This window comes from Mustela nivalis (assembly GCF_964662115.1).
Source record: "Mustela nivalis genome assembly, chromosome: X".
NCBI lineage: Eukaryota > Metazoa > Chordata > Mammalia > Carnivora > Mustelidae > Mustela > Mustela nivalis.
Genome location: NC_139040.1, coordinates 68,181,504 through 68,209,282, shown reverse-complemented (window position 1 = coordinate 68,209,282; position 27,779 = coordinate 68,181,504). Strand labels below are relative to the sequence as shown.

At 52.5% G+C, this 27,779-nt stretch overlaps 1 protein-coding gene and 1 long non-coding RNA gene across 4 annotated transcripts; one reads left to right on the top strand and one right to left on the bottom strand.

The window, feature by feature from the left end:
• Positions 1 to 252: 252 nt before the first annotated feature.
• On the top strand, positions 253 to 19,550 carry NLGN3 (neuroligin 3). 3 transcript variants are annotated; one of them, XM_082716163.1, is made up of 7 exons: positions 253 to 906; positions 1,556 to 1,615; positions 5,632 to 5,691; positions 7,547 to 7,696; positions 13,901 to 14,086; positions 16,177 to 16,966; positions 17,565 to 18,626. In XM_082716163.1, the coding sequence occupies exons 1-7, from the start codon at positions 450 to 452 to the stop codon at positions 18,406 to 18,408; spliced, it is 2,547 nt and encodes an 848-aa protein (XP_082572289.1). In that variant the 5' UTR covers positions 253 to 449; the 3' UTR covers positions 18,409 to 18,626. The 3 variants fall into 3 exon arrangements, with proteins under 3 accessions (XP_082572289.1, XP_082572290.1, XP_082572291.1); XM_082716164.1 differs by lacking the exon at positions 1,556 to 1,615 and having other exon boundaries at positions 17,565 to 19,550; XM_082716165.1 differs by lacking the exons at positions 1,556 to 1,615; positions 5,632 to 5,691 and having other exon boundaries at positions 17,565 to 19,550.
• Positions 19,551 to 23,478: 3,928 nt separating this feature from the next.
• LOC309855663 lies at positions 23,479 to 27,128 on the bottom strand. Its single transcript, XR_014306930.1, has 2 exons — positions 26,955 to 27,128; positions 23,479 to 23,897 (listed from the first exon to the last, which is right to left on the bottom strand). It is a non-coding gene; the product is annotated as an uncharacterized lncRNA (long non-coding RNA).
• Positions 27,129 to 27,779: the final 651 nt, after the last annotated feature.

The window sequence follows — 27,779 nt, the reverse complement described above, 5'->3', positions numbered from 1 at the left end:
TGGAGTTGGGGACTGGAAACTTGGAGTGGCAGCAACTGTCCCTGGGTCAGTCCCCTAGGATTTTCCAGCCTTGGCCAGGCACACAGCCAGGGTCTGAGAAGCTGGTCCCCAGAACCCCAGGCACTGGAGACCTCTCCTACCTGTAGGAGAATCAGCCAGCCCCCAACTGGGGCCCCCAAAGACACCCCCTTCCCTGACTCGGGAGCCCTCCCCTAACCATCTTAGATGACGCCTACTTCCCTCTTTCCACAGGCCTGTCTGGCCCTGAGGGAGTCCCCTTTCTGAAGCTGTGGTGCTTGGACGACCTCTCTGCGTTGCGGGGCACCTGTAGGTGTCCCTCGAGAGCTCAGTCTTGAGGTTCAAGTCAGTGTGGCCATGAAGGGGCTGCCTGTCGGGCTGATGCTGTGACCCTGGAGTCTGCCTTTCCTGCCAGTCCCCCTGCCCGGAACATGTGGCTGCGGCTTGGCCCGCCCTCGCTGTCCCTGAGCCCCACGTCCACGATTGGCTGGAGCCTGTGCCTCACCCTGTGGTTCCTCAGCTTGGTGCTGAGGGCCAGTACCCAGGCCCCAGCGCCCACAGTCAATACTCACTTTGGGAAGCTAAGGGGTGCCCGGGTGCCACTACCCAGTGAGATCCTGGGGCCTGTGGACCAGTACCTGGGGGTGCCCTATGCAGCTCCCCCCATCGGCGAAAAACGTTTCCTGCCCCCTGAGCCACCCCCATCCTGGTCGGGCATCCGGAACGCCACACACTTTCCCCCAGTGTGCCCCCAGAACATCCACACGGCTGTGCCCGAAGTCATGCTGCCCGTCTGGTTCACTGCCAACTTGGATATTGTCGCTACTTACATCCAGGAGCCCAACGAAGACTGCCTCTACCTGAATGTCTATGTGCCCACAGAGGATGGTGAGTGCTATGGCCAGGCGCTGTGCCCTCCCTGCCCCCTCCCCCCTCCCATGGCGTTTGTGGCTTGCATGTCATTGTGTGCCCTGCAGCATGCCTCTGTCTGTCTGTGAAGATGCTTCTAACCATCACTCTGCTTGGCCTCCTCCCCATCTTCCTCCTCCCTGTTCTCCCTTCACCCAGCATTGTCTGAGCTCCCATGTGTGAGTGACACTGTTCCCAGGAGGGGGCCTGGCCAGGCCTGAGAGCTTTGACAGGTCTAGGGCCAGAGTGCTGGATGGGGGTTCCCTGGGGGAGAATGGGTCCCTGCTGGGCAACTGCCTGTGGGAGGATGCTGGCTCCACCAGGCCCCCCTGTTGCCATTCCGCCTGCTTTGAAAGGTAGTAGGTGTGTGTGGCCAAGGGAGCTGGGTGTGTGTGGGGTGGGGGCCAGCCTGGTGGGCATTGCTTAGGTGCCTCCTCTTGGGCTAGCCGCTGCCTCCTCCCGTGGGGCTCACACTAAGGTAAGTGACAGAAACAAAGAGATGGTGGGACAGGCTCTCTGCCATGTGCCACCTGCAGAGCAGCTCTTGGGGCCTGGGGAGGGGGTTGGGGGGTGCATGCCCCTGGGCAGAGGCCTCCTGTTATTTTTTAGTTTTTTATTCATTTTACAGTAAAGCGGATTTCCAAGGAATGCGCCCGAAAGCCCAACAAGAAAATTTGTAGGAAAGGAGGTAGGTAGCGAGCCGGCGGGGAGGGAGAGAGAGAGAGAGGGAGGGCTGCCTGCCCACCTACCCTTGCCCTTGAGGACCCAGCCTTCCTTCAAGTAGCCTAGGCTCAGGGGGCGGTCGGTGAGCAGGCCTAAGCTCCACTTTAGCCAAGGGCCCTGGCTGCTCTTCAGGGAGGATTTGGTGGCCTAAGGCAGGTTCAGGGCAGAAGCTGCAGCAACCCCGTTTCTTCCGATCTTCCCAGCCCTGGATTCCACCGTAAGGCGTGTGCCAAAGACAGAGCCCATGGCTCTCTCTTGAGTCACCTCGCGCTGGGGGTGGGCGGATCTCCAGGCACCCAGGATGAAGCCAGAGGCTCTGCCCTCTTCCTGGCGCGGCAGCCCTGAGCTCACCCCTCCGTACTCTTTCCTGGGGTTGAAGTCTAGACTCAATTCTCCAACCCTGAAGTTTAGATCCAAGTCATCCTGCCAATCACCCCTGGCCCACCATACCCCAGCCAGAGCATACCTGTGTGACCAGACCGCCCCCCCCTTCCCTGGCCTAGTCCCATGACAGACATTGGGGGACTCTAGGAACCATGGACTCGAAAAGGAGACACAACATCCTGAATTTTGCATTTACCCAGAAATGTACTTCCCTTGTAGAAAAATTCCTCCTGTTGTGGTCCTGTAAAGCACTTTCATACTTAGCTCATAAAATCCTCCCCACGTCTCTGGGGGCTTGTAAGGCAGGAATCAGTTTCCCAATTTTACGGATGAGGAAACAGGCCAAGGGGAGTGACTTGCTGCTGCTCGAGGCCCTGTCGCTGGTCTGTGGCAGAGCTGGGACCCAAACCCGGGTCTCTTGACCCTCAGGGCCATGTTCTTTCCACTGTAGCACAGAGGCAGCTCCCATCTGGTCATTCCTACCTTCATGGCTCTGAAAACAATGGTGAAACAGTGGATGGACTGGGTCTAATTGGAAAACAGTAACAGCTTAAGGAACAGGTGGAAAAATCACAGCCTGATCCCTACAACCTTTTGGCAAGCTTGGAGTTTGTTTTCCTTTGAAATGCTAGGGCAGGGTTGCCCCCCTCACAGTGAGTGGTGTTGTCAGGATTCCTGGGCCAGGATGCTCCCTGCTGAGCAGGAATCTCTAGGGGGCAGATTCTGGCGGAATCCACACGTTCAGTTTATGTGTGCTGAGTAACCCTGGAGCACGGAGTGGGGCCTGAGGCTCTGGACACAGCGTTCTGCCACATCTCCACACCCAGCCCAGGACCTCACAGGCAGTAGGCGATCAGCACACACTTCCCCGCACAAGTGAAGAAGCACTGTGGTGTGGCAGAAAGAGAGCGGGGCTGGGAACCCAAAGCCTAACTGAACCCCAGCTCTCCTGCTAGCTTGCAGTGAGACTTTAGGCAAGTCTTTTCCTGGAGGGGCCTTTGTTCCCACCTCTGAAGGTGATAAGGAGACCATTCAGGCCTTAACATTCTACTAGAACAGGAAAGAGAGCTGGTGCCAGCTTACCCACATTCTACTAGTCTGTGAATGAATTCAGGAGAAGGGTCTCTTAAACCTCCTCCCGTGGGTTACTTGCTTGGGTGGGGGCTGGGGGGCAGGGAGAGAGGTTGACAGTGAACTTTAACCGTTTCCAGGAGGAATGATCTCCCCAGAGTGCCAGTGAGAGCCCAGGGCATTCCAGTCCCCAGAGTTTGGCTAGAGAGCCTATTGGGAGCTCGGGTCAAATGCAAACATTTAGCTCTCAGGATTGTTGACTGTGGTTAAGGCCATGAACTAGGCACTGTGGGGCCATGGAAGGCTAGGAGGCAGAGGCAAGATTTAGACCTAAACCATGGCTTCATCACCACTCTGACAAAGCTCCCATCCTAGGACTGAAACCTGGTGGGTTCAGCTAAGCCCCTCCGGCCAAGGTGTGAAGTGAGCCCCTGACAGTGTGGGGGAGGGCATTTGGTCATTTCACTGTTCAAATTAGTTCCCTATCCAGGGCCAGCTGGCCATTTGGAATGGAATTTACAGACCCCCGCTTCTTGGAGCAGAGACAGACACCGAGGTCATTAGGTTTGTGGTGTGTATAGGGTAGGCAGAACCAGCCCCGGCTGGGACCCTGCAGCAGCCCAGTGCTGGGACAGGGGATGGTTGGTGGAGCTGGCCTGTGTGATGGGCATGACAACAAGGAGTTGTTCCGTAAGCGCTCAGCTGAAGGAGAAAAGGCATCTATCTTGGTGGGTGGGGGGAGTGGGGAGCAATAGGGTCCCACCTTCTAAGTCCATGCCCATGCAAGTGAGGGATTTCCTGGGGGGGTGTGGGGGAGGAAGACCTGCCCCCTCCCCCCACTTCCACCTCCATCAGGTTGGAGGGAATGCATGTTTCCGGATGAGTAAGTCCCTTCTTCCACTTGGGAGGCTGTCCATCATGTGGGTGATGCTGTCCCGAGCCCCACAGGGTTTCTGAGCTCAGTCCTGGCAGGTGTTAAGACGGTAGGTGCCACTGGAAGTTCGGGAAGCTGGAGGTCATTTCTGCCCCTTGGGGGCGGGGGTGGGGAGGGGTGGGAGGCTCTTGCCCTAGTTGAAAAGCCATTTTGTAATATGAGGGTGGTTCCTGTTTTGATTAATAGCTGTGAGGGATTTCATTCACCAGAGCCCAGACCAGCTGCAAAAGAGGGCTATTTGCTGCCTGCAGGCTGAGAGTATCTGGTGTCATAGACCAGAGGGTAGGCCCTGGGGTGCTGGCAGAATGACCTTGGTCTCCGAACTCTGCCCAGCATCCAGGCAGTAGGCCCTCTGTCTCCACAGCCATGCTCAAGATGCACTTCTCACCTCCTTAGAACAGGAAAGAGAGCTGGTGCCAGCTTACCCACAGGTCCTTAAATGTCTCTCTTCTCTCCTCTGTTCCCTTCTTTTCTCTCCTTCCCTTCCCTCCCCTCTCTCCACCCTGCCCCCCATGCTCCACCTCTTTTCTCGCTGATTTTTTTCCTTCCCTCTCCCCGGTTCCCAGAAAGGTGGCATGGTGCAGTGGAAAGACCATGGGCTTTGGAGCAGACCTGGGTTTGAATCTTACCTCTAGCGCTTCCTAGCTGTGTGATCTTGAGCAAGTCACTTTACCTATCTGAACCTCAGTTTCCCCATCAGTGAAACAGGAGTAGAGATAGTACCCACCTCACTGGGGTGTGAGGATCAAACAGTATGGCAGACATAGAGTGGCACACGGTAAACACTCGGTCTATGGTAGGAGCTGTTATCATTATTCCTCTGTTTCCCCCTCTCTCTCTGTCTCTCTCCATCTCTCTCATATCCCTTTCTCCTTCTCCTGTTCCTCCTTTCCCTCCCTCCCCCTCTGGCTCTCTCTCGATCTCAGAGCAGTGCTTGCTGCTCTTAGGCTGGGTTCCTGCTCACAGGAACCCCATTTGCCATCAGCCAGAGCAGGGGGCCCCAACGAGGAAGACCGGAGGGAAAGCTTCATCTCCCATTTCCTCCTCTGGGAATCAGGGTCAGCTGAGGCCCAGCTTGAGCCTTCCCACCGGGCCCAGGTAGCTCAGGGCCAGGGGGGGCCCCAGTTCCCGGCTCTGCCCTAATAGCTCGCATCCATATCCAACATTCTGGCAAGGCCACCTGTCACCCTCAGCGCCTGCCCTGGCTCTCCAGCTCAGCCTGCCTGTGTACACACGTGCAGCCCCTGCCACCCGGGAGAAATCCTTTCCCTGAGTGGGTCTTTGGCTCTCTGCCCTGGCCCATATGCTGCTCCCGCCTTCCCAACTGGAAAGGGAGTTGGCTGAGATGGGGGGGCGGGACAGGGAGGCGCAAGGAAGCCAGTCCAGCAGGGGCCTGCAACACCATCATCGGCTAATGAAGGTCTGGGCCTCAGCCCACCCATTCCCTTGGTTCTTGCCATCCCTCCTGCCTGTCCTGGGCCCAAGCCCAGAGCTGGCTTGCTGGGCCACACTGCAGTCATGCTGTTTTTGAATTCTCTCTCTGTTTTGTTCTCTGTTCTGTGCTGTTGTGTCTCCCTGTGTCTGGTCCCCAGGATCCGGCGCTAAGAAACAGGGCGAGGACTTAGCGGATAATGACGGGGATGAAGATGAAGGTATTTGGGGGCTGCAGGGCGCGGCGGCTGGTGCATGGCACAGAGCCCCTCCTCTTCTCGATGGGGAGAAGCCCCGTCTGTCTGTCTGTCCGTCCGTTGGTGTGTTTCTGTTACTATACAAGGCTGTTGGGCTGTTCATCCATCTTTGGCCTGGTGGGCCGCTGGGAGTTCCTTGGTGATGGACCCGGCTGGCTGGAGGGAGCAGGGGACCACCAGTAAAGCTGGGGGGGAGGGGGTGGCAGCCTCCTCACCCCGGTCCCCTACCCTCGTCCTGAGTCCTACAGTAGAGAAGTGGGCACTGCCAGAAACAGCTTCCTCCCGCATCTTCCGTGGTTCAGCGGGCACCTGCCCCCACCGATCAGCAGGGAGAGTGGAGAGAAAGCAGGGCAGAGGGAGGGCAGGGAGAGAGGTACAAAGGAGACCGGATGGTGAGGATGTACCTGGGTTTCACTGTGGAGACACATGTGTTTCGCGGGAATACAGGCTCTTGGGAGAGGGGCCTGGCAGGCCGTTGAGCTGAGGAGTGAGGCCATGACAACCAAAAGGGCTGGAGATTAGCAACACCTAAATCACCACTGTCCACCCCCCCACCCCCTGGCCTCCTCCCAGGAAAAGAGATATGGCCTCAGGGCCACGGACTGCAGTGGTTGGCTCGGGACAGGACCAGGAAGGCTGTGGGCTAAAGTGCCAGGCTGAGGCCAGGACGCCCAGCCCAGTCAGTAGATGGCAGAAGATACTTAGGTGATGGTGGAACCAGTCTGCCTTCCTCCTTGGGAAAACAGGTTGTGTTTGCTAAGCAGCACAGAGCATTTCCTTCTACCTTCCTTGCCCTGGCCCTGCCCCTCCAGCCCTGAAGGAGCCAAACAGCTGTGGGGGCGGGGGGGGGGGGGTTCCGCTGGTGGTTGGTAGGGCCGCACTGGTGTGGCGGAGTGTTGGTCCAGCTCACACACTGAGAGGCTGCAAGTCAAGGTGGTCAGGTCAGGAGCCTTCTCTTGACTACCCAGACCCAAGGCCACCGCTGTGCTCACTGGGCTTGGGAGTGGCTGCTTGAAGGTTTCTCACTGAATGGCCTCTGGGGAGGCTCCATCTTCATCCTAATGCTGATGGGAGGGGAGGGGCTGCAGAGTGGGGTGGAGGGGTCTCTCTCATTCTTAGTTCTGCCCCTCTCCTCTCCCCATCCCCAGTGCTTCCAGTTAAGTCTGCCTGACGCCCCCGGGGGACAATGGGGTAAATGAGCACATGGCTGAGAGACCATGTCACTAAGGTTCCCTCTACCCCATCACTGCCCTTCACTCCCTTTTACCCACATCCTTCCTTGTTCTCTCCCTGTGCCACCCCCCCTTCTTCCCACTCCTCTTGTCTCTGTCTGCACTGGGGGGGCCGGCTGCTGCCAATGGCCTTACTTCCATGTAACTTGGTCTAGTCTTGGGGGTTTCAAGGCTCCCCAGCCCCTGCTGTCCTAAGCGTGTCAGGTCCCAGGACTCCGGGTGCCCCGGGGGCAGGGACTCGCTTGAGCCAGCTAAGAGACCAGCCCTGCCTCTTCTTCCTGCTCCCCTGTCCCCAGGGCCTAGCCTGTCGCCTATCTAGGCCCAGCCGTAGCAGGCCTGGCTGACTGCCTTCAGCTGGGAGGCTGAAACCTGAGTCTTTAAAACCAATGCTGAAGTCCACCTCCGGCTAAGTCTCTGGCCAATGCTCAAGCTCCGGGCCCAGCAGTCCCGTGAGTCCTGCCCCCAGAGCTGGCGGTGGTGTCCTGGCACCTGGGATAGCTTTGCTGCCCACACCCCCACCAGGGCTGGCGGGGGTGAGGGAGGAAGGGCATCCTACCCAGCCTGTGTCTCACCCCTTCTCCTTGCAGACATCCGGGACAGTGGCGCTAAGCCTGTCATGGTCTACATCCATGGAGGTTCGTACATGGAAGGGACAGGCAACATGATTGACGGCAGCGTCCTCGCCAGCTATGGCAATGTCATCGTAATCACCCTCAACTATCGGGTTGGGGTGCTAGGTATGGTTCTCTGCTAGCTGCCTTGAAGGAGGCCCAGGTTCTCAAGGAAGGAGGAAAGAATGCTGGGGATTTAATGCTGGCCTCCGTTCTCTAATGGGTACCAGTGACCAAAGTCAAGTGATATCACATGGTCCCTAACCAAGTGCTGGGTGCTTGCCCATGTTCCCAGGCTCTTTCCTGGAGTGTTTAGCTGCCACTGGAATTTCAATTCAACCTCCACACCTTCTCTTAAAGGTCACAAGCCAGGTCACTGCTTTCAGACCATTGCTTGGCTGAGTTTCACAGGGTCTGGAACTTTCTAGTGTCCGTCCCCTGTCCCTACCCACCCAGACCCACTTCCTCAAAGCCCCACACATATACAGATAGTCCTTCTAGCCCATCACATATCCACTTGCTCATGTACCCTCACCTGACTGCACATCCACACTGCCCACCACACACCCCCTTGCATACTATTATTTCTCACACACCCCACAAATACACACATATACCTGTACACATAGAGAACCCCACATCCACATCTACAGGCCGCCTTTCTCACACACACACATGCATGCTCCTCCACCACTCCATAAACACTCCACACATATGGTTTTTCCCGCACATATCCACATGCCATATACCTCTTTCCACTCCACATCCATACCCCATATGTACACAGATCTCTCAGAAACCCCCACCAGCATTCCCATCTATCTCTCCCTCTACATCTCTGTATCCACTTTTACACCTATAACACACTACACGTACCCACACTCACACTTCCTTCTACCCCCACGCAGACACTCTACACAAAGACTCACACCGTACACATCCACACTACACATAAACCCCACATGCCTATACCTTGAATGTACATAAATATTCCCTCCACATTTACACACACACACTCACACCCCACCGTGCTTCCCAGTTCCACCTCCACTCGGACACCCACACGCGCGCATATGTCCCTCAGCTTCCCTACCTAAACGCAAACCAATATTCCCCCTCCCTACGCACATACACCCGCACCCGCCCATCCACACCTCCTCACGCTGCACATCCACAAATCCTACACACACACCCCCTCACAAATCCTACACACAAACCCTTCCATGTCTCCATGCCCATCCCAGGCACTATACTTACATAGCTCTCTGCTGTGTACACACACCCATAGACCTCCTACATGAATACCCACATGCCCACGTAGATACATACACACACGTATACACATACACGCACATAGACACTCCTCCCCTACGTACCCTGCGTATATATGTGCAGTACACACACATACATTTTCCCCTCCCCTACCCTGCCCAACAAACACATACACACTCATGTACACCTGCTTGGCCTCCAGATCCACACACCTCGCCTCACCCCCATGCGTGTGAGTACCCCACACTTGCGTAGCACGTATAAACACACGTACGCATTTCTACTACTCTCTCTGTGTCTACATCCCCATATACTCCCACCCCATCACACAAACACACTCTCACACGTACAGGCTTCCTTCCCAAATGCCTCCTCTTATGCACCCCTGAGTCTTTCCCCCCACATCCTCTGCCAGCCACTGGCTGGGCTTGGTGATGTAGGCTGCCCCTCTGGGCTGTGTCTTCCTTGCTGACTGTTACTGCCTATCTGCGGCCAGGTTCCTGAGGTACACAAGTACCTTAGAGAGGGTGACACAGTGTACAGGGTCTTGCTCCCTCTCAGACGCTCACCCAGGTCTCCAAGGGCACGTGCAGCCACGTAACCCTGTAATAGCATGAGAAAGACAACTGACCTGAATGGCTGGTGTCTTCCAGGTTGCAGTGGGGGTCTAGGCTGTGCATCAGATCCAGAGGCCTGCGTGCTGGACCAGCTGTGGCATGACTTCTTCCCTGGCCCCTTGGCTGACAGGACCTTATCTTAATTTGCCTCTGAGTGTATTGTTCTTGCTAATTCTAACCCCAGAGGGCCTGGTGCTCCATGCCACTTCTGGTACAGCTCACGAGCCCAGAAAGACAACCTTTTCTTGACTTACCATTGACACTCGGTGGGCTAGCAAGACGCCTTTTTGGGGTCCAGACTGGAGAAAGGATGTTCCCCGAAAACAGTGAGCCTATGTCCCTTCGAGTGGCCTCTGGATCCTGGGGGATGAAGCATGCAAGGCATCTCCCTGGTCTCTAGGTGATCTGGTGGGCTTGGGTTTCATGGTTTGGCTGCTGCTCCTCTGTCTCCCCGAGTTGCCCCAGACATCCTGGTGAGGCTCTCTTAAGTGATCTGTCCTGTTGAGGAAGGGGATCTGAGTCTCTGACAGCAAAGGGGAAGAGAAGGTGGCCATAAAGCTACATGCAAGGGCTGCATGGTTCCCGAAGAGTCAGGAATTTCCAGAAGCAAGGTCACACAGATATCCAGCCATGCGCCTACGGTAGCTGAAGGCCAGAAGGAGCCCTGCCACCTTATTTTCTTAGTGAGACTGATAGAAAATGTTCAACTCGGCTGCTTTTAAAAATCAGAAACACAGAGCTCCATTCTGTTGGTTTTATTGGAAAGCACAGAGAGTACGAAGAATGTGCCTCGGTTCCGTATGATCGGAACAGCTTAGGGAGGCAGAAAAAGAAAGAGTGGAGGAACGGGGAGGAATGCGGGGGGCTGGGAATTGAGGAAGAGAAGGAAAAGACAGAGGGGAGAGAAAAGAGGACAAGATCACACCGAGCAAAGAGACAGGAAAGAGAGATTCAGGATCTGAAGTGTCTCTTTGCAGCTGTGGGCTGTACAGGGCCTGTTGTCGGTGAGTGTTCTCTATGGTACCCAGTGTGCTGGTTCCTGGACAACCCTCCCACTTCCCTAATCTTGAAGCTTATACATCAGAAGTTCCTAACTTTTGGGGGAGCCTTAGACCCCTCTGAGATTCTAATGAAAGCTATGGACCCTACCCGCCCCCCCACCGGGTAAATGTGCACACACGTACACAAACCTATAGAAACGTTTCCATGGACATCACTGAAACTCATCCTAGAAACTCAGGTTAAGCACCTACACCCACCCCACCCGCTTTACAACCCCTTCTCATTTGGGTAACCAAAACAGCACATCTAGGGGCAAGAGTCGTATTCTTTGGGCTTCAGCTGTTAATGATCAACATAATATTACCCAAACCTTGGAAGGAGTCACAAACTGAGATTTGGTCCAAAGTTCCCCCCACCACTTCCTGTGTCTCCTTTAAAGCCTGCTCAGCAACCCAAATGTAGTCTATAAGCCACTGATTGGATTCTGGGTACCTACAAGATGTTTTTGTCTCTCGGTGCCAGATGTAGAACATAGATCTGTCCCTGGCACTTGGAGACTTTGCTGTGTAGCTGTGACTTGGTTGTTTTGGGTCTTTAAGCATCCCAGATTGGGCAGGCCGGATTGGGACCCCCCCAGCGGCATGCACACATTCACCCTCCCTTCAGCTTCTCTGGAAGCACTGAGCTCAGACATATGGTTTACTCTGAGGTGCTTCTTGGGACATCTTGGGTGATTCATTTATATGGAGACTGTCACAGATCAGTCCATGGATCCCATTTTATTATTTGAGGAGTCCCCGCCATGGGGCTTGAGACCAACACAAGAGACACCGGCGGGATAGCAGACGTGGACACCCCCAGGGCCAGGGAGGTAGGGGCTTGCCAGGTTTTCATCTGGGTTCCAGAATTTGATGATACATCTCTGCTCAGGCAGCTTTTGGGGCAAACAGACAACCTAGTGAAAGTCAAGCCTCGAGGGATGGAGCTCTGTGGTTTGGGTGCAGTGTGCCTGATTCCCTCATCCTCTGTTGACGGGGGGCCTACCATGAACGACACAGTGCAAATCCAGGGCCGAGGGAGCCGGTCTCAGGTTTATTGTGACAGTTTCTGTGGAGGAGTATTTCAGCCCTTCTCCTCCCATGGTTCCCGTGGACGGCTGAGTTACTGGGCCCCTAGCAGTGAGCGACTTGCTCTCCTGCGCTGCCAGACTTTGTGCACTCTTGGTTGGTTGTGGGATCACCTGTCTCGGCCCAGTGGATAGAACACTTCACGCAGGACTCTTGTAGTAGAGATGGTTGACATGGCCTCATCTGCATGCTTCAGCGCCACTCATCCCAGGGCTTGGTGGAAGCCAAGGGAGTAGAAGGGGGTGATTGGCTCCTCCACCCAGCCCCATCAGGCCTTTATTCCCAACCCAGGGAATCGAGACACGTTGGCGAAATCTACTTGACTACCTTGAAGCACCGGGGCTCCTCCCGCTGCTGGGACAGATGCATTGACACATTTCACGGCACACTCCCTCAGCCGGGGCTGAAGCCTGGTGTGCCGTGGCTTCAGTAAGAGGAAAGGGAAAGGAAATACAGAGGAAGGAGAAAGGCAGGGATACAGGATGGGAAGGCTAAGAGAAGCAAATAGTGGTTCTTGCAGGAGGGTCTAGGGCTTGGACAGCTGGGGTGGATCTTGGTCAGCAGACTTTTTTAAGACTTGCAGCAGCAGCTTCGGTGTATGAATGGGACAGGCAGAGGAGAAGCGGGCTCCCTTCTCTGGAGGAACAAGGGCCCCTCCGTTCATCCTCATTCAGACTTTCTTTGATTCCTTCACAGTTCCTCTCCGGGAACCTGGAGGCTAAAGAGGGCTTGTGACTGGGTCTGAGAGGAATAACTAAGTACTTTATGGCCTTAATGGTACCAAATGTAAATTAATAGCACCCTTGAAGAGGGTGAAATGAGCTCTTTCACAGAAGCTAGAAACAGGAGGACCTGAGAAAGACAGGGATGAGGTCTTGCACCTGCTTGAGTCTATTTCAATTCAGCTTCCACCCATGGCCAGCCAGGATAGCCAGAGAACTCCCTGCGAGCTGAGGGGGCCTTTTCAAACATGACCTCCCACAAAGCTGATCCCAGGTGCTGTGAAGGTGCTTTCAAATGGGGAGTCCAAAACAAACCAATCCAGGTATGGGGTGTCCGACGCGTAGGAGCGCCACGACTACCCGCCTGGAAAGAACCCTTCCAGAAGCCTAGGGCAGGAGAAGACGGGAGCTTTCCAAGGAGCACAGGGATCAAGGAAGAGAGAGGAAATGAGGCGGTGTGATCATTCTGAAATGGATGCGGGGGGGGGGGGGGGGGAATATAGGACATCTCTGTGGGATAGCCAGCAGGTGGGCAGGAAGGTAGTCTCCATGGCAACAAGTCTCCACAGCAGCAAATCCCAGCAGGTGGGTGGGAAGGTAGTCTCCATGGTGACATGTCTCCTCAGCAGCAAATCCCAGTGGGTGGGCGGGCGGGAAGACCTGTTTCTGTGGTAACACACAGCGCTGACTTGCCCATTTCTCCACCAGATGAAAAAGATGGCCTCACCCAGTGGTTTTCTAACTTTAGCGGCCCCAGATCACCTGGAGAGCTGGTGAAAAATACAGATTGCGGGGCCTCCTCCCCCTAGTCTCTGAATCATTAGGTCTTGGGCAGAGGGGAAATGAGAATCAGCCCCGAGATGAGGGGAAGGAGCCACCCGAGGCCCTGGAACGAGGTGTGCAGGTGGACGAACCCAGACAGGATGGGCAGCAAGCAGGGCTTGGGGACCATTACCTCTTGGGAGCCTCACTTCCTTCAGAGAGAGGAGGAAGGGGAACGAGAAGTAATTACAGACTTAAAGAGTGTGGAGTGTGTTAGAGAGGCCTGTGTTCGATTTATCCTGGCAACAACCCTTTGAAGTATTTTTATCTCCATTTTACAGAAGAGGAAACTATAGCCCAGATATTTTAAATAACTTGCCTAAGGCTATATGGCCAGTAGGCAGTAGAGCTAGAACGGGAACTGAGGACCATATGACTCCAGGGTGTCTGTTCTTTCCAAACTATCTCGCCGGGAAGCTAGGGTAATGTCTTAAAGAGTACCTCAGGGACCTGGCCATTTGCAATTCTTGCAGCTTAAGTCTCCCAGCTGAAGGCGTCCCCTCGAATAGTCTGGGGACCCCCCCCCTCCACACTGGAGAATGGGAGTGGGAGGCAAGGAGCAGATCAATCCTTCCTATATGGATGGGGCTGGAACTTGCATACAGGAGCCATGGTACATGGTAGCTGGGTGGACAGAACACCACCGCATGCCCCTTCCTCTGTCCTCATGCCCTCCCACCCTCCCCGTCCCCATCTCCTGCCTGCCATTCTAACCCCAATCCCCCATCCCTCTGCCTTCACCGTCCTCATGCCCTATGTTGAATCCAGGTTTCCTGAGTACTGGCGATCAGGCTGCCAAGGGCAACTATGGGCTTCTTGACCAAATCCAGGCCCTCCGCTGGGTGAGCGAGAACATTGCCTTCTTTGGTGGCGATCCCCGCCGTATTACCGTCTTCGGCTCAGGCATTGGCGCATCCTGTGTCAGCCTCCTCACGCTGTCACATCACTCTGAGGGTGAGTAGTGCTCGGGGCAGAACCTCAGCTAGCAATGGGCCAGCTGCCCACCCTGAGCCTTAGGCCTTCTGGGGTCCAGAGCACCCAGGGGAATCAGCTGGCCCTCCTCTACCAGCTTGGCATCCCTTAGGGAGAAGTGGAATGGAAATGTTCCTCTCAGGGAAGAAGTCCTTCTCCCAGTGCAGGAAAGGGAAAGAGAGAATCCTGTTTATATCTTGAGAGAGTAAGATCCTCCTTCGTGTGGGAGTCGAGTTTGGGTGAGTGGGAGTAGAATGTCTATCTGAAGGGACAGTGGGTTTTTTTTTTTAATTGGGGGGCAAGGGAAATCTTTCAGTTTGGGAAGGACATGTGACTTCAGGATAGAGATCTAGAGTGGGAATTCATTTTTAGGTGTAAGAAACACTCATTTTCTGCTTTTCTCTCTGAAGAACAAGTCTGTACAGGAGGGGATCTGTCCTTAAGCGGGGAGATGAATAGTGAGGATCACTAACCTGTGGGGTGGGCTTTTTCTGAGAGGCTGGCAATCTGGTAGCCCACACCAGAGCTCCTCCTGAGCTGGGCAACCATAAGGGAGATTCATTCTTAGCCCAAAGGAGAGCATTTCTCCTTGCTTGGCTAGTGACTCATTAAGGAAGCCAAACAGGCCCTTTGTGGCTCAGCAGGGCAAGTTCCCTTCAACTCCGGGCTATAGAGCACATTCTGTCTCTGAGAGGCAAAGATGAGCTTCTCATGTAGAAGAGACCTTCCTGAAATAGGTTCCTTTCCTTCCTCTGAGGAAAGGAAATCTGGGAGAGAGGACCAGGTTTTTTTTTGTTGGAGTCCACCCTGTGAGTGAGTGATATTCTCACAGCAAGACTTTCAGTCCCTCTTTGAAAAAGGCCTATCCCTCTCAGAGAGAAAAATCACCTTCTCTGACCTCGACATCCTGCCTCTGTCCCTCCAGGGACTTCGCCAGTGAGGGAAGACCAGGGTGGGATCAGAATCACACCATAGTAGGGGGAACAGGGACCCCTTTCTCCACAAAGGAGGGTGAGATGACTGATTGTGAGGACTGGTGCCTCCTCAGATCGGGAACTTCCCTGGGAGGACAAGGCCTTTCTTGGGGGTAGTACTACATTCTGTCCCCTGAGGGGCCTGGCTCTCCTAAAGAGTTGTTCTCTCAGTCTTTCTGTGACTGATTCACAGAGAATCCGTGGAAAAGTAATCCTCACTTTGGAAAAGTGAGGCTCTCTCTTATGTAGTAATCTATATTTCTGTCCCTCTCTTTCTACCCATGCCAACTGCCTTTCTCTTAGTGGAAAGGAATTGGGTGTCTGAGGGCCAGATTATTCCTCACTTGGGAATGTTGGGACCAGGGACAGCATGATACCCCCTCTTTTTTTTCTTGGGCGGGGAGAAGAATCATCCACTTTTTGAGTTCGGAGGACTGGCTCCCTCTTGGCCAGGGGAAAAACTAGATCTGAGGCATCAGTAGCTTCAGGAAAAGGAAAGTCTCTGTAGAGACTCCACGCTGTGAGGGCATGCTCCCTGGAGACTTTGAGATCCCCAGGCCTTTGCCCTCAGGAATCTTTCCCCAAACTCCCAGAATGTGAGGCTCTCTCCTGCCTGCATTTCTCATCTCTCATGAAAAAGACCCCTTTGTGGTGGAAGCGCCAGCTCCCTGGTGGTGTGCTGGCACAGAACTGGGCCCAGCTGGGCAGGAAGCAAGGAGGGAAGACAAGGAGAGATAAAGAGAGGGAGCATAAGGAAGCTGATGTCTGGGACCCAAGGGGTTAATTCCCGCTGCCATTTCCTTAACCCCCAAGTTACCAACCCTCATTCCAGAACAAGGAAGCAAGGAGCAGGCAGGGGGTCAGTCCAGGTCATGCAGGGGCCCAGCAACATCTCCTCTGGTCCTAATCCATCATCCCCACTGAAAGGTCTCTTCTTCTTGAAAGGTCTCTTCTTCCTTTGTAGTTCATTGCACCCAGAGGGCAGCCTCAGTGACAGAGGAGTGAGGAGAGGTTTAATTTGTCCCTCAGGGAAAGGCAAGAGAGGCCTAGGCGCTGGGGGCCATGATGATCTGAGCTGGTGCTGCGTGTCTTCTGCAGGGCTTTTCCAGAGGGCCATCATCCAAAGTGGTTCTGCCCTGTCCAGCTGGGCTGTGAACTACCAGCCGGTGAAGTACACCAGCCTGCTGGCGGACAAGGTAGGCTGTAATGTGCTAGACACGGTGGACATGGTGGACTGTCTTCGTCAAAAGAGTGCCAAGGAGCTGGTAGAGCAGGACATCCAGCCAGCCCGCTACCATGTGGCCTTTGGCCCTGTGATCGATGGCGACGTCATTCCTGATGACCCTGAGATTCTCATGGAGCAGGGCGAGTTCCTCAACTATGACATCATGCTAGGTGTCAACCAGGGCGAAGGGCTCAAGTTCGTGGAAGGGGTGGTGGACCCTGAGGATGGCGTCTCAGGCACTGATTTTGACTACTCAGTCTCTAACTTTGTGGACAATCTGTATGGCTATCCTGAGGGTAAGGACACCCTGAGGGAGACCATCAAGTTCATGTACACAGACTGGGCAGACCGTGACAATCCGGAGACCCGCCGTAAAACACTGGTGGCGCTCTTTACTGACCACCAGTGGGTGGAGCCCTCGGTGGTGACCGCTGATCTGCACGCCCGCTACGGGTCACCTACATACTTCTACGCCTTCTACCATCACTGCCAGAGCCTCATGAAGCCTGCTTGGTCAGATGCAGCTCATGGGGATGAAGTACCCTACGTTTTTGGTGTCCCTATGGTAGGCCCCACCGACCTCTTCCCCTGCAATTTCTCCAAGAATGACGTCATGCTCAGTGCTGTCGTCATGACCTACTGGACCAACTTTGCCAAGACCGGGTAAGGAAAAAGTGGGGGTTGCTCTTTGGGACCCCAGCATGCCTACCCCTCCACTCCTCTATGGTTAGACCTCTTCCTTTGTCTCCTTTTTAAAAGACCTTCCCCCGAATCTTGCTTGGCCTCCTCTTCGTTCCCTTCATCCTTTTGAGTCTTTCGTGCCATTTGTTCCTTCCAACATGTTGTCGAGGCTTGGAACTCAGCTAGCATTAGGACTGAGCCACAGGGAGAGTTACTGAGAACCACAGGATTCAAGGTTAGATGGTCAGAGGCTGAGTGAAGAGGGGAAAAAAGTGCCTTTATGAAGAGCCTTTCAAGGGTTCTTGGAATAACTGGGCAGCTGAAAAGATTGGCTGATGTTTGGGAGCATGTGAGAAGAAAAGGCATCTATAGCATGACCTTACAGGATGGGCACAGGGAAGGATGAACCAGTTTCCATGATACAGTGGGCAATAGGAATTCAAGGCCCCAGGGAGGAGGAGGGGTGTGGACAGAGGGAGGGACCCTGAAAAAAATGGAAATGTGGGTGTGAGAGAAAGAATTCTGGGCCCTTTCTCACCTAGGTAGAGTGGTGACCCCAGATTTCCATGTGGTATTTCAGGGATCCCAACAAGCCGGTCCCCCAGGACACCAAGTTCATTCACACCAAGGCCAACCGCTTTGAGGAAGTGGCCTGGTCCAAATACAATCCCCGAGACCAGCTCTACCTTCACATCGGGCTGAAACCAAGGGTCCGCGATCATTACCGGGCCACCAAGGTGGCCTTCTGGAAACACCTGGTGCCCCACCTATACAACCTGCATGACATGTTCCACTATACGTCCACAACCACCAAAGTGCCGCCCCCGGATACCACCCACAGCTCCCACATCACCCGCAGGCCCAACGGCAAGACCTGGAGCACCAAGCGGCCAGCCATCTCCCCTGCCTACAGCAATGAGAATGCCCAGGGCTCCTGGAATGGGGACCAGGATGCAGGGCCGCTCCTGGTGGAGAACCCTCGTGACTACTCCACTGAGTTAAGTGTCACCATCGCTGTGGGGGCCTCCCTCCTGTTCCTTAACGTTCTGGCCTTCGCTGCCCTCTACTACCGCAAGGACAAACGGCGTCAGGAGCCCCTGCGGCAGCCCAGCCCTCAGAGGGGTGCCGGGGCCCCTGAATTGGGAGCTGCTCCTGAGGAGGAGCTGGCAGCTTTACAGCTGGGCCCTACCCACCACGAATGTGAGGCTGGTCCCCCCCACGACACACTGCGCCTCACTGCACTGCCTGACTACACACTGACCCTGCGCCGCTCTCCTGACGACATCCCACTCATGACACCCAACACCATCACTATGATTCCCAACTCCCTGGTAGGGCTGCAGACATTGCACCCCTACAACACCTTTGCCGCAGGGTTCAACAGTACTGGGCTGCCCCACTCACACTCCACTACCCGGGTATAGCTCCAGCCCAGAGCACAACCTAACTCCTGTCTCCCTCCTGCCCAAATCCATGGACACACATGCACCCACAGACACGCAAAGACACACATGTACGCACGCATGCACACACACACACACAGACACGTACACGCAGATATGTATACACACCCACCTACACCTGACAGCAGACCCACCTGCACAAACATAGACAGATGTGGACATGCACTCGCATGCACAAAGACACAAATAAGGAAGTAAACCTGAACAAACCCTTCAAATGGGGACGCAAGTGAGTCCTTGGGAAACTGAGGACCTGTGGAACAGCAGCTGAAGCCAGCTCCCTGAGCCTGATCACAGACACTCCTGGGGGCCCGAAAGCACCAGCTGGACACCCCCTTGGTGCTCGCCTTCCACCTCTTTTGGAACTGCACCACCCACCAACTCCAGACTTGGGAGCTTTAAAGAGCAGAGTAGCTCTTTCTCCCCCCAGACTTGGTCTTTTTTCTGGGTCTTGTTTTTGTTGATTTTTAAAATAATTTTGGAACACATGCTTCTCCAACCCATGAGTGCAAAGAGGCTCTGGAAGGGAGGCTCCAGGCCCATGTCTGTGTGGCTCTGGCACCCCCAGGGCTCACACAATCCGGCCAAGGAACATGACCACCCCAAGAAAGAAACAGATTTGAGCAAGACCATGGAGTGGAAGGAGAAAGGGGCTACCGCTGGATGGGGTTGGAGGGCCACAAGGGAGAATTCTCCAGCCATCTATCTCTGTGTCCCTGTGGAGGGCTCTAGAGACTGCAGGGTGACCTGCTTTCCCCCAAAGGCCAGGAACACTGGCCTGGCTAGACCAGGGGACCCTAGATTTGGTGAATGAGGTTCTGGTGGAGGTCGTTGCTATGGGGCCCCTGGGTGTAATCTGGGTTCTGCCTCTGCCTTTGGGGTAATGGTATCAGAAACTCACCCCATTTTCTTTACCAAGTCTCTTTTGTGTCTGTCATTTCTCTTTCAAAAAGGCGGTGTTTTTTTGTTGTTGTTGGCTTTTTTTTTTTTTTTTTAAAGAAAAGTTCTTAAAACACTAACGGAAACCCATGGAGTTTGTCCTTTGTAAAAATTTTAAACACAGTGTCTTGATATAAAAATAAAAAAATCCAGTTAGCACTCCCAACCTGCCTCCCTTGCACAGGCCTTGCCCCAACAGACCTCCCAGCAGGGTGCCCCTGTGGGCTAGGAATCAAGCCTGTCTCTGTGTCCTGTGCCTTTAAACTGAGACAAGTCTGGGCTACACTCCCCTGCACCCCCCCCATGCAGGCCTGTCCAGTCTTAAGCAGGTTGCCCTACCCTTACCCCCCTGCACTGCCCCCCAACGCTCTGGGTTCCTGCTGCTGAAGCCTTCTCTCAGCACCATGGGCCTCCTAATGAAAGGGCAAAAAATAATACTTCCCCCTCCTCGTCTTCTTCCCCCTCCTCCTCTTCTTCCTCCTCTGCCCCCACCCCCACCCCCACCCCACCGTAGCCAGCCACTGCCACCAGGCCACCACCACCTGCTGCTGCCACTGCCACCATCACCACCATCCAGCCCCCATCCTGGACTGGGGGCTGGGAGGAGGTATGACCTCTCACAGGCTGAAATTCTTTCTCACATTGAAATCCAGTTGGGCATCAGATAGGTGGACCCCCTGGTCTTGGGGGCCTGACAGAGCAAAAGCCCTCTCCTCCCCAGGGATACTTTTTTTCTGGTTCTGTGAATTATAACTAGAGAACTTACTGAAGCCCTGGCAGTGATTTCTCTCCAGGATTGCAATCAGGGGCTCCTAGGGGTTTACCCTGCCCCCTCAACTCCTTGGGGGGGAAAGGGGGAGGCGGCATTCAGTGGGCTCTCCACAGGTTTAGCATTATGGTGGTTCACTTTCTTCTCAGCGACTCGAGGGACCGAACCTGGGAGTCTGCTCCTCAAGTGTGACAGTTGGGCAGGGTTGCTGACACCTCGGAAACCAGGAATAGAATTCTTCAAAGTGACCCTGACAAAGTGAGGGAGATAAACCAACACAACAGAATGATGTTCAGATGGGATGAACGCAAGATAGTGCAAAGACCAAAATTGAGAACTAATATACTAATACGGTACGTGGGGTCAAGAGAGTTGGCGATGACTGGTTGGACACAGTTTGGTCAAAAAAGAAAAAAAGAAGTAGGGGGAGGGAGATGGGGTGGGTCACAAGTTGAATGAGTCCATAGTGTAGAGATGGCATTCACCCTCCTCCCTTCCCTTCCTCCCTCCTCCTCTCTCTCCTTCTTCCCTCCCTCCCTTTCTTCTTTTCAAAACTAATGTGAATACTAGCATATAATAACAAAAATATAGGATGGAACTGCTGGGAAGTAATCTTGAGTCCGAGTTTTAGAACGAGAAGTAACCTCGGGGGCATGTAGTCTGACGCACTTATTTTTATATCTGGGGAAATGGGCCCAGAAAAGCCCAGCATTTTCTAACCCTCAGTTACTGTTAGAAGCAGACCCAGGATGCTGTCCCATCGTATATGACATTTTCCATGGTCCTTTTCTTTTTATTTTTTTAAAAGATTTTATTTATTTATTTGAGAGAGAGAATGGGAGAGCACAGTGGAGGGGAGGAGCAGAGGGAGAGGGAGAAGTAGGCTCCCTGCTGAGCAGGAAGCCTGATACAGGGATCAATCCCAGGACCCTAGGTTCGTGACTTGAGCCGAAGGCAGACACTTAACCAACTGAGCCACCCAAGCGCCCTGGTTCTTTTCCTTTTAGGCCTTTTCAAACACTCATGGGTCTACCTTTGGTCAACACATTTTCAGCATATGTGGAAAAGCTGGAGAGGTTCTGGAGCCGAGCAAAAGCAATGTCCCAAAGGGACTAGGTCTTTTAAAATTACTACTATTATTATTATTATTTAGGAAAGAGGAAGCTGATGAGGTAACATTCAATAGCTGTGGAGACCTACTGTGTGCCAAGTGTGCTCTATCATCCTCAAAAATTTACCTCCTAAGTAAGGGCAGAGATGATGATCTATTGTCCATTTCTTCTGAAAATGACAGAAGGGGAAAGACTAAATCAGATACAGGGAAAGATTTCGCTACATACTCAGGAAGTCCTCAGTGACAGTTGCCAAATTGAATAACTGGCTAGTAAGGAAAGCCCTGCTATTCATCTTCCTGCAAACAGACCGCTGGATTGCATGAGCTTTTCAGGTCGATTCAAGGTCTTCGTTGTTATGATCCTGTGATTGTTTCATCTCAGATATTCCCAAACGGCCTCATCTTCTGGGTGTGTGTGTGTGTCTATACTCCTCTGAATTAGGAGGCTCTCTGTTTGCAGAGGATTTAGACATCGCCTCTCCTCTAAGAACTCAAGGTGCTGTAGCCAACCCAGATCCAATCTTATTTGGGACCCATCAACGGGAGACTACAGTCAGTCTTTCACACATTTGAAAGGCCTAGGTAGAAAGGTAGCTTGCAAGACAGGCAACCTTCCCATCTAATGGGCAGTTGGTCCTGTGCCCAGCTAGCTTGAGGGGTCTCCACCCCATTACTGCCTCGAAGCTCTGAGCCCCAGCTGGAAAGTCCAGCTCCTTGTTCGAAGAGGAGTGGAGGAGAGAGACCCTTGGATTTTATTTCACATTGCAAAAATCATTCATGCCTAGACCGGGTCCAGTCGGTATCCCTAGATTTATCTGGTTTCTATAGTAGTCCTTTGGGAAGCTGGACACAGCTATCTTGGGATCTTTTGGTGTGTGTAAAGGGCCAGAGGTTGGACATTGCAGAATTCTCCACTGGAAGTATGATGATCAGGACTGTCAGCCTGGCCCTATGCTAGTTTATATACCATGAGGGATAGAATACAGCCTCTTTGGGGTGCACACTGTCAGGAATACAAAACTGAACTATAATAAAATGAACAAAGTGCAGAATCCAGCATGTGACTTCAAGTGTATGGTAAAGGTTAAAGGAGCTGGAGACGTCCCAAGAAAGGCCACAGTGGGATTTGAGGGGTTGGCTGGAAGAATGGGCATTTCAAAGTGGGAGACAAGCTTCGGGATGACTGTGGCGAGGAGGTCTTGGCATGCTCGAGGAGCAGCAAGGGGACTGACTTGACCGAAGAAGAGGGTTCAAGTTAAAGGGCCGGAGATCAAGATCAAGATTAAAGGGCAGGTTGTGGAGTTCTTCATGACAGACTTGGAGTGTCACCGCACGTGTGATAGGACCACCCTGCCCTTTCCTTTTGCTAAATGCCTTGAGAGTGAGAAAATAAGAACCTCTCCACCCAGATCCTCTTTTGTTCCTTCTCTTCTGCAAGCAGAAGGATATTCAGAGTAGAAAGGACAAAACGAGCACCAGGGAGAGACTCCTAAAGACAGTCCAGACCAAGAGAGCCTTCAGGGGCTCTGGGTAACTCCATCTCAGGGTCTGGGTCAATAACAAGCCCAGGGGAATTGCAAGGACTTGTGGCTCAAGTCTGAAAACCCCATGGAGAGTGAAGAAGCTGCACACTGCAGCTTAGAGACAGACAAACGTGACTCACACTCTTAGAAATGGGAAGCGATGTTACAGATCAATACGTTTGATATTGATTGAGGGCAAGATTCTAGGACAGATGATTAAAAGGATAGCTGGTGAGCCCTTAGAAAAGGAAGCAAAAACCTCTCAGCCCCTGCATGGTGTCAGGACAAACAAGTAACTCCCTGGCTCAGCTCATTTCCTTTGCTAAGGTGCCTACCTGTATGGGCAGAGGTGGAGAAGGCTATACAGAAGACGTTCCTGGAGTTCATCGAAACATCCTCTCATGATACTCTTGGGACAACACGGAAAAATGTGGGGTGGGTAAAGATAAACCTAGGCGGGTTATTAACCCGTTGCCCGATGACACATGACAGGATTCTGTTTTCATGTCACCAGATCAAACTCGAAAATTATATACAGCTGGGAGAGAGAGCCAAAAGGTGAGATGACAGTCAGGATCCAGAGAGACGTCAAGAGGCTGGTGTGATGAAAAAAAAAAAAAATAGAGGCTGGTGTGATGGACTCATTATAAGAAAACAGAAGTTCATAGGGACAAAGACAAGGTCACTTATTTGAAGTCCTGCATTTAACATTGCAAATGTAGGATGTGAAAGATGTGGCTTGAAAGGTTTTAAAGTAAATGAAAGTTCATAATGAACCACTAGTGAAAAGCATGGTTTAGTTGCTACAGAAAGTATTGTGACCTTGGGCTGTATTAATAAAGGTATAGTGTCCAGAATGAAGGAGGTAATCATCAGGTGCTACTCTGCACCGGTCAGACCACACTTGAAGACCTCTCTGTTCAGCGCAGGCATCAAACTCCAAGGGAGATGTCAATGAAAGTACACGCAGAGAAAAAGTGGTGAGAACAGCAAGGCAACTGGCAAATCCCAAGAGATGTGTTCACTGTCAGCAAATCATGACCGGGCTCATGGGGAAGAGGAAGCTGTAGATATGTTCTGTGCATGACTCCAAGGGCTCCGATATCTAATGGGCAAAAGTGAGAGGAAAGCAGATTTGGGTTCAACATAAGGAAGATGCTTTTTTTTTCTTTTTTTTTATAATGAAAAAATGATAATAAAACTTTCAGCTTATGACTCCAGCCTCTTGAAGTCCTTGTAGAATTTTTTTATTATTTATTATTTATTTGACGGAGAGAGAGAGTACAAGCAGGGGGAGTGACAGGCAGACGGAGAAGAAGGCTCCCTGCTGAGGAAGGAGCCCAGCCCCGAGGTGGAGCTCCATCCCGGGACCCTGAGATCAGGACCTGAGCCCTTAGGCACCTAAGGCAGACACTTAACCAACTGAGCCACACAGGCACCCCCCTGCCCCTTGTAGAATTTATTACCAACAGTTTTTAAAACAGAGGAGAAAAGAGATCCTAAGCTCAGCATCCCAATATAAGCACATTGCTGTTTTTAGTAAGAATTTTTTAATGATTAGTAGTACTCCCTGGAATTGGAATGGGCTATCCCAAAAGGTAGGCAGCTCCAGAGATAATCAAGCAGCCCCTGGACAACCACTCCATATGGATGGTGCAAAGGCAATGAAAGCATCTGATAAAGGTTCAAACCAGATGACCAGCGTTACTGAGATTTTATGATGCTTGAGCGGGTGGGTCTCATGGAAAGGTATTTAGGAAAATATTTCTGGAGCCCAGGTGCAGGGCAGGCTGGAGGAGGAGAGACTAGAAACAGAGATAAGAACAGGTTAAGAGGTATCTACTCTGAAGGCTGAGACTATTTTCACTTCCAGCACCCGCCCCCCAACCTCAAAATTACAGTGTCAAAGGCAGCTTTAATGGTTGCCTAATTCCCCTCCCTTATGATCTAGTGCTTGATTCCCTGCTGCAGTCTCCTTGACAAATAGTTATCTTGCCTCTGCTTAAATACCTCCAGTGATGTGAAAACCTTGTTCTTTCAAAGCAGACCATTGCACAATATTTGGGCATCTTAAACCTTTATAAAGTTCTTCCTTGGGGTGAGTTCAAATATGTTTTTCCATAACACTCGCCCTTCCTTCTTAACAGCATCCTTCTTACAAAACAAAACAGGGCAAATCCCTCTTCTGTGTCACAAACTTTCCAATATTTGAAAACTGGTTCCTGAACCACCGCCATCATCCTGGGGATCCCTTCTCCAGGCTAAACGGCTCCGGTAGTTCCCGTGTGATGATTTTCCATCCTCCCACCCTCCTGGTGTCCGTCTGTCTGTTTCTCGTGCATGCTCCAGGCTGCTAATGCCCCTGGTCATGTGTAGCGTCTGGGGCGGAAGACAGTCTTCTACTGTGGTCTGATGAGTGGCAGAGAAAGCCCAGCTGTGAGCTGTGGCATCCCAGCCACTGAGGCCTATAAGCACGTGGGGCAGCTAGCGTCAAACATCATGAGCTTAACAGGCACCGCCGACTCCTGAAACCTTTTCACACAGATTATTCTTAAGGCGTGGCTCTCCTACCTTATCCTCAAGTATTCAGTTGTGACAAACTAGACTGTGAAACTTCACATTCCATTTTCCTGACTCATTATGGCCTCCTGGGATCTTCCAGAATCCTGCTTCCTGTCATTTACAAATTTGATCAGCAGGCCATTGATGTCCTGATCCAAGTTGTTAATTAAATTATCGGACAGACCAGGGACCTCCCTCCAGGCTGACAAAGATGCATTAGTCACCGGCTGCAAATACACCTCACTGTCCTGTCTTCACCCCACATTTTCCACAAGGACATCTCACGCCAGGACATCCTCAAACAAAATAAGACTGAATTCTGAAATCTTCTTTGGAAACAATGGAGTGAGGAGAGAAGGGAGCAGAAAGGAAACAAGAGGAGTCTGACCTTTAGATCTCCTATTTCCCCAGTCCCCACGATGAGCCCTGTGGCTTCAATCTCAATTGAATTGGAAACAATTTCCAGCCCTCAGCTCAGCTATATATAGAAAGTTGAAGACTGAATTTAGGGTCAGAAAACGTGCATTCAGAGATGCTTGGGTGGTCTGTCTGTTAAACGGCTGCCTTTGGCTCAGGTCATGATCTCAGGGTCCTGGGATCAAGCCCCGCATCCTCACTGGGCTCTCTGCTCAGCGGGGAGCCTGCTTCTCCCTCAGCCTGCCGCTCCCCCTGCTGGTGCTCACTATCTCTCTCTGACAAATAAATCAATAAAATCTGAAAAAAAGAAAAGAAAACGTGCATTCAGACCCATCTCTGCCTCTGCCTAGCTGTATGACTTTGGGAAAGTTGTTTAACTTCCCTGAGTCTGCTTGCTCATCTATAATATAGGAATGGTAGCACCTACCTCACAGGGCCCTTGTGAAGATTAAATGGGAAAACGGATGTAAATGTGCTTCGTAAACTGTAAGCACCATACGGATGTACGAAACTATTATTATTATTATTTACTGAGTGCCTACCATGTTCATCAGTACAGGATTTAAAAAAAAAGACAAGATATAGCCCTTGTTCATGATTTTGTACGGGAGATATGTTCACAGATATCTATAATATAAAAGAGAAGAATAGGGCAAATGGCCCAAGTCATTACAGCAGCTTAGCAGAGCAGGAGGTCTCTTCAGACTGGAGGAAATCTAGGAAGGCTTCATGGAGGTCTCTCTGCATCTCCACAAGTGGGACAGAGCCGACCAACAGGAATGGCTTTGGGAGGACAGCATTTTAGGTGGAGGAGCCTAGGAGTGGGAATTTATGGAGTGTGTCTGAGGCGCCAAAAGCAGTCCTGTTTGCCCGCTGAGAGGCAATGAGGCTGGTCTGGTCAGCAACATGGTAACTTCAACAGACATGGTCATTCCCACGACAGAACATGTAGCCCTCAGGCGCGGGGGGGGGGGGGGGATCAGCATCTGAGCAGAGCCTTCTAGGTCTCACGTCTGTTATTCTTCAGCTAACTTCCTTGGGGAAAAAAACAGCTCTTGGGCAGAAGGGTGGAGGCATCTGGAAAGATTCCAGGAAAATCACCTTTTGCCTTATCTGCAGTTGAGACATAGGTTTCCAGGAAGGGCAGAGACCAAGGCCACATCTAAATTCTAGGAATCTTTACCTAGCAGTGGCTCTCGCTTAGGGAAGCAAGTGTTTTCACTGAAGCAGAGCTAGCTACGGTATCCAAAAGCCTTCTTCAATTCCATGTGGGAAGCAGAGAGGGAGAGGAAAATAGTTCAAGGGCTCTCAAGGTCCATTTCCCGACGGTTTCTTCAGAGTTATAATTTGGTGCCACCTGGTGTCAGAGACAGAATATAGCACACAGTGTAGCAGCTTCCTTCCAAAGTTGAGGGCACTGTGCAGCACCTTGGCATTCTAGGGATGGGGTTAGCTTCCTTCCCTTAGGGTAGACCCAACCATTCAGGGGCACTTGGGGGTCTGGGTAAGGGAAAAGAGGGAGGAAGGGAAACCGCTACTCTGGGCCTCATGGCCATCCTTTCCTCTGCCACCAAAGTTGCTCTTGTCCTCAGAGTACTCCTGGGAATGTATATTTTGCCATGTCCCCACTCCCTCCACCCACAGCCCACTCACACACGCTCTCAGGATGGCTTCCATATCCGCAACAGATGCTAGAAGCTCTCTTTCAGACTTGACCGCGAGAAACTGTTATGTGTCCCTAGGGTGGTCAAGGAAGTCCTAGTAAAAGGGTCAGGTTCCTCCACGCGCTCAGGTTTGCCTGTCCGTTCCCCCCGAGTAGGTTCTATCGTTCTAGAATGACTGAGTCCAAGCTCCTCCAAAAGAATTCCACTCTCTGAGGCTACACTTAGGCTTCCTACAGCCCTTCTGAAAGAGGAAGGAAGGGAGAACCAGGGCCTCAGACAACAGGAGAGATGGTGGCTCCTTTTCCCCTCAAACCCCATTGTTGAATAGACTCAAAGCTATCAAT

Excerpts from the sequence above, each read along its gene's own strand:
- NLGN3 (XM_082716163.1), top strand. The coding sequence starts at position 450 with ATGTGGCTGCGGCTTGGCCCGCCCTCGCTGTCCCTGAGCCCCACGTCC. Across the intron at positions 5,692-7,546 it reads TGACGGGGATGAAGATGAAG|ACATCCGGGACAGTGGCGCT; the intron begins GTATTTGGGGGC and ends TTCTCCTTGCAG. Across the intron at positions 14,087-16,176 it reads GCTGTCACATCACTCTGAGG|GGCTTTTCCAGAGGGCCATC; the intron begins GTGAGTAGTGCT and ends TGTCTTCTGCAG.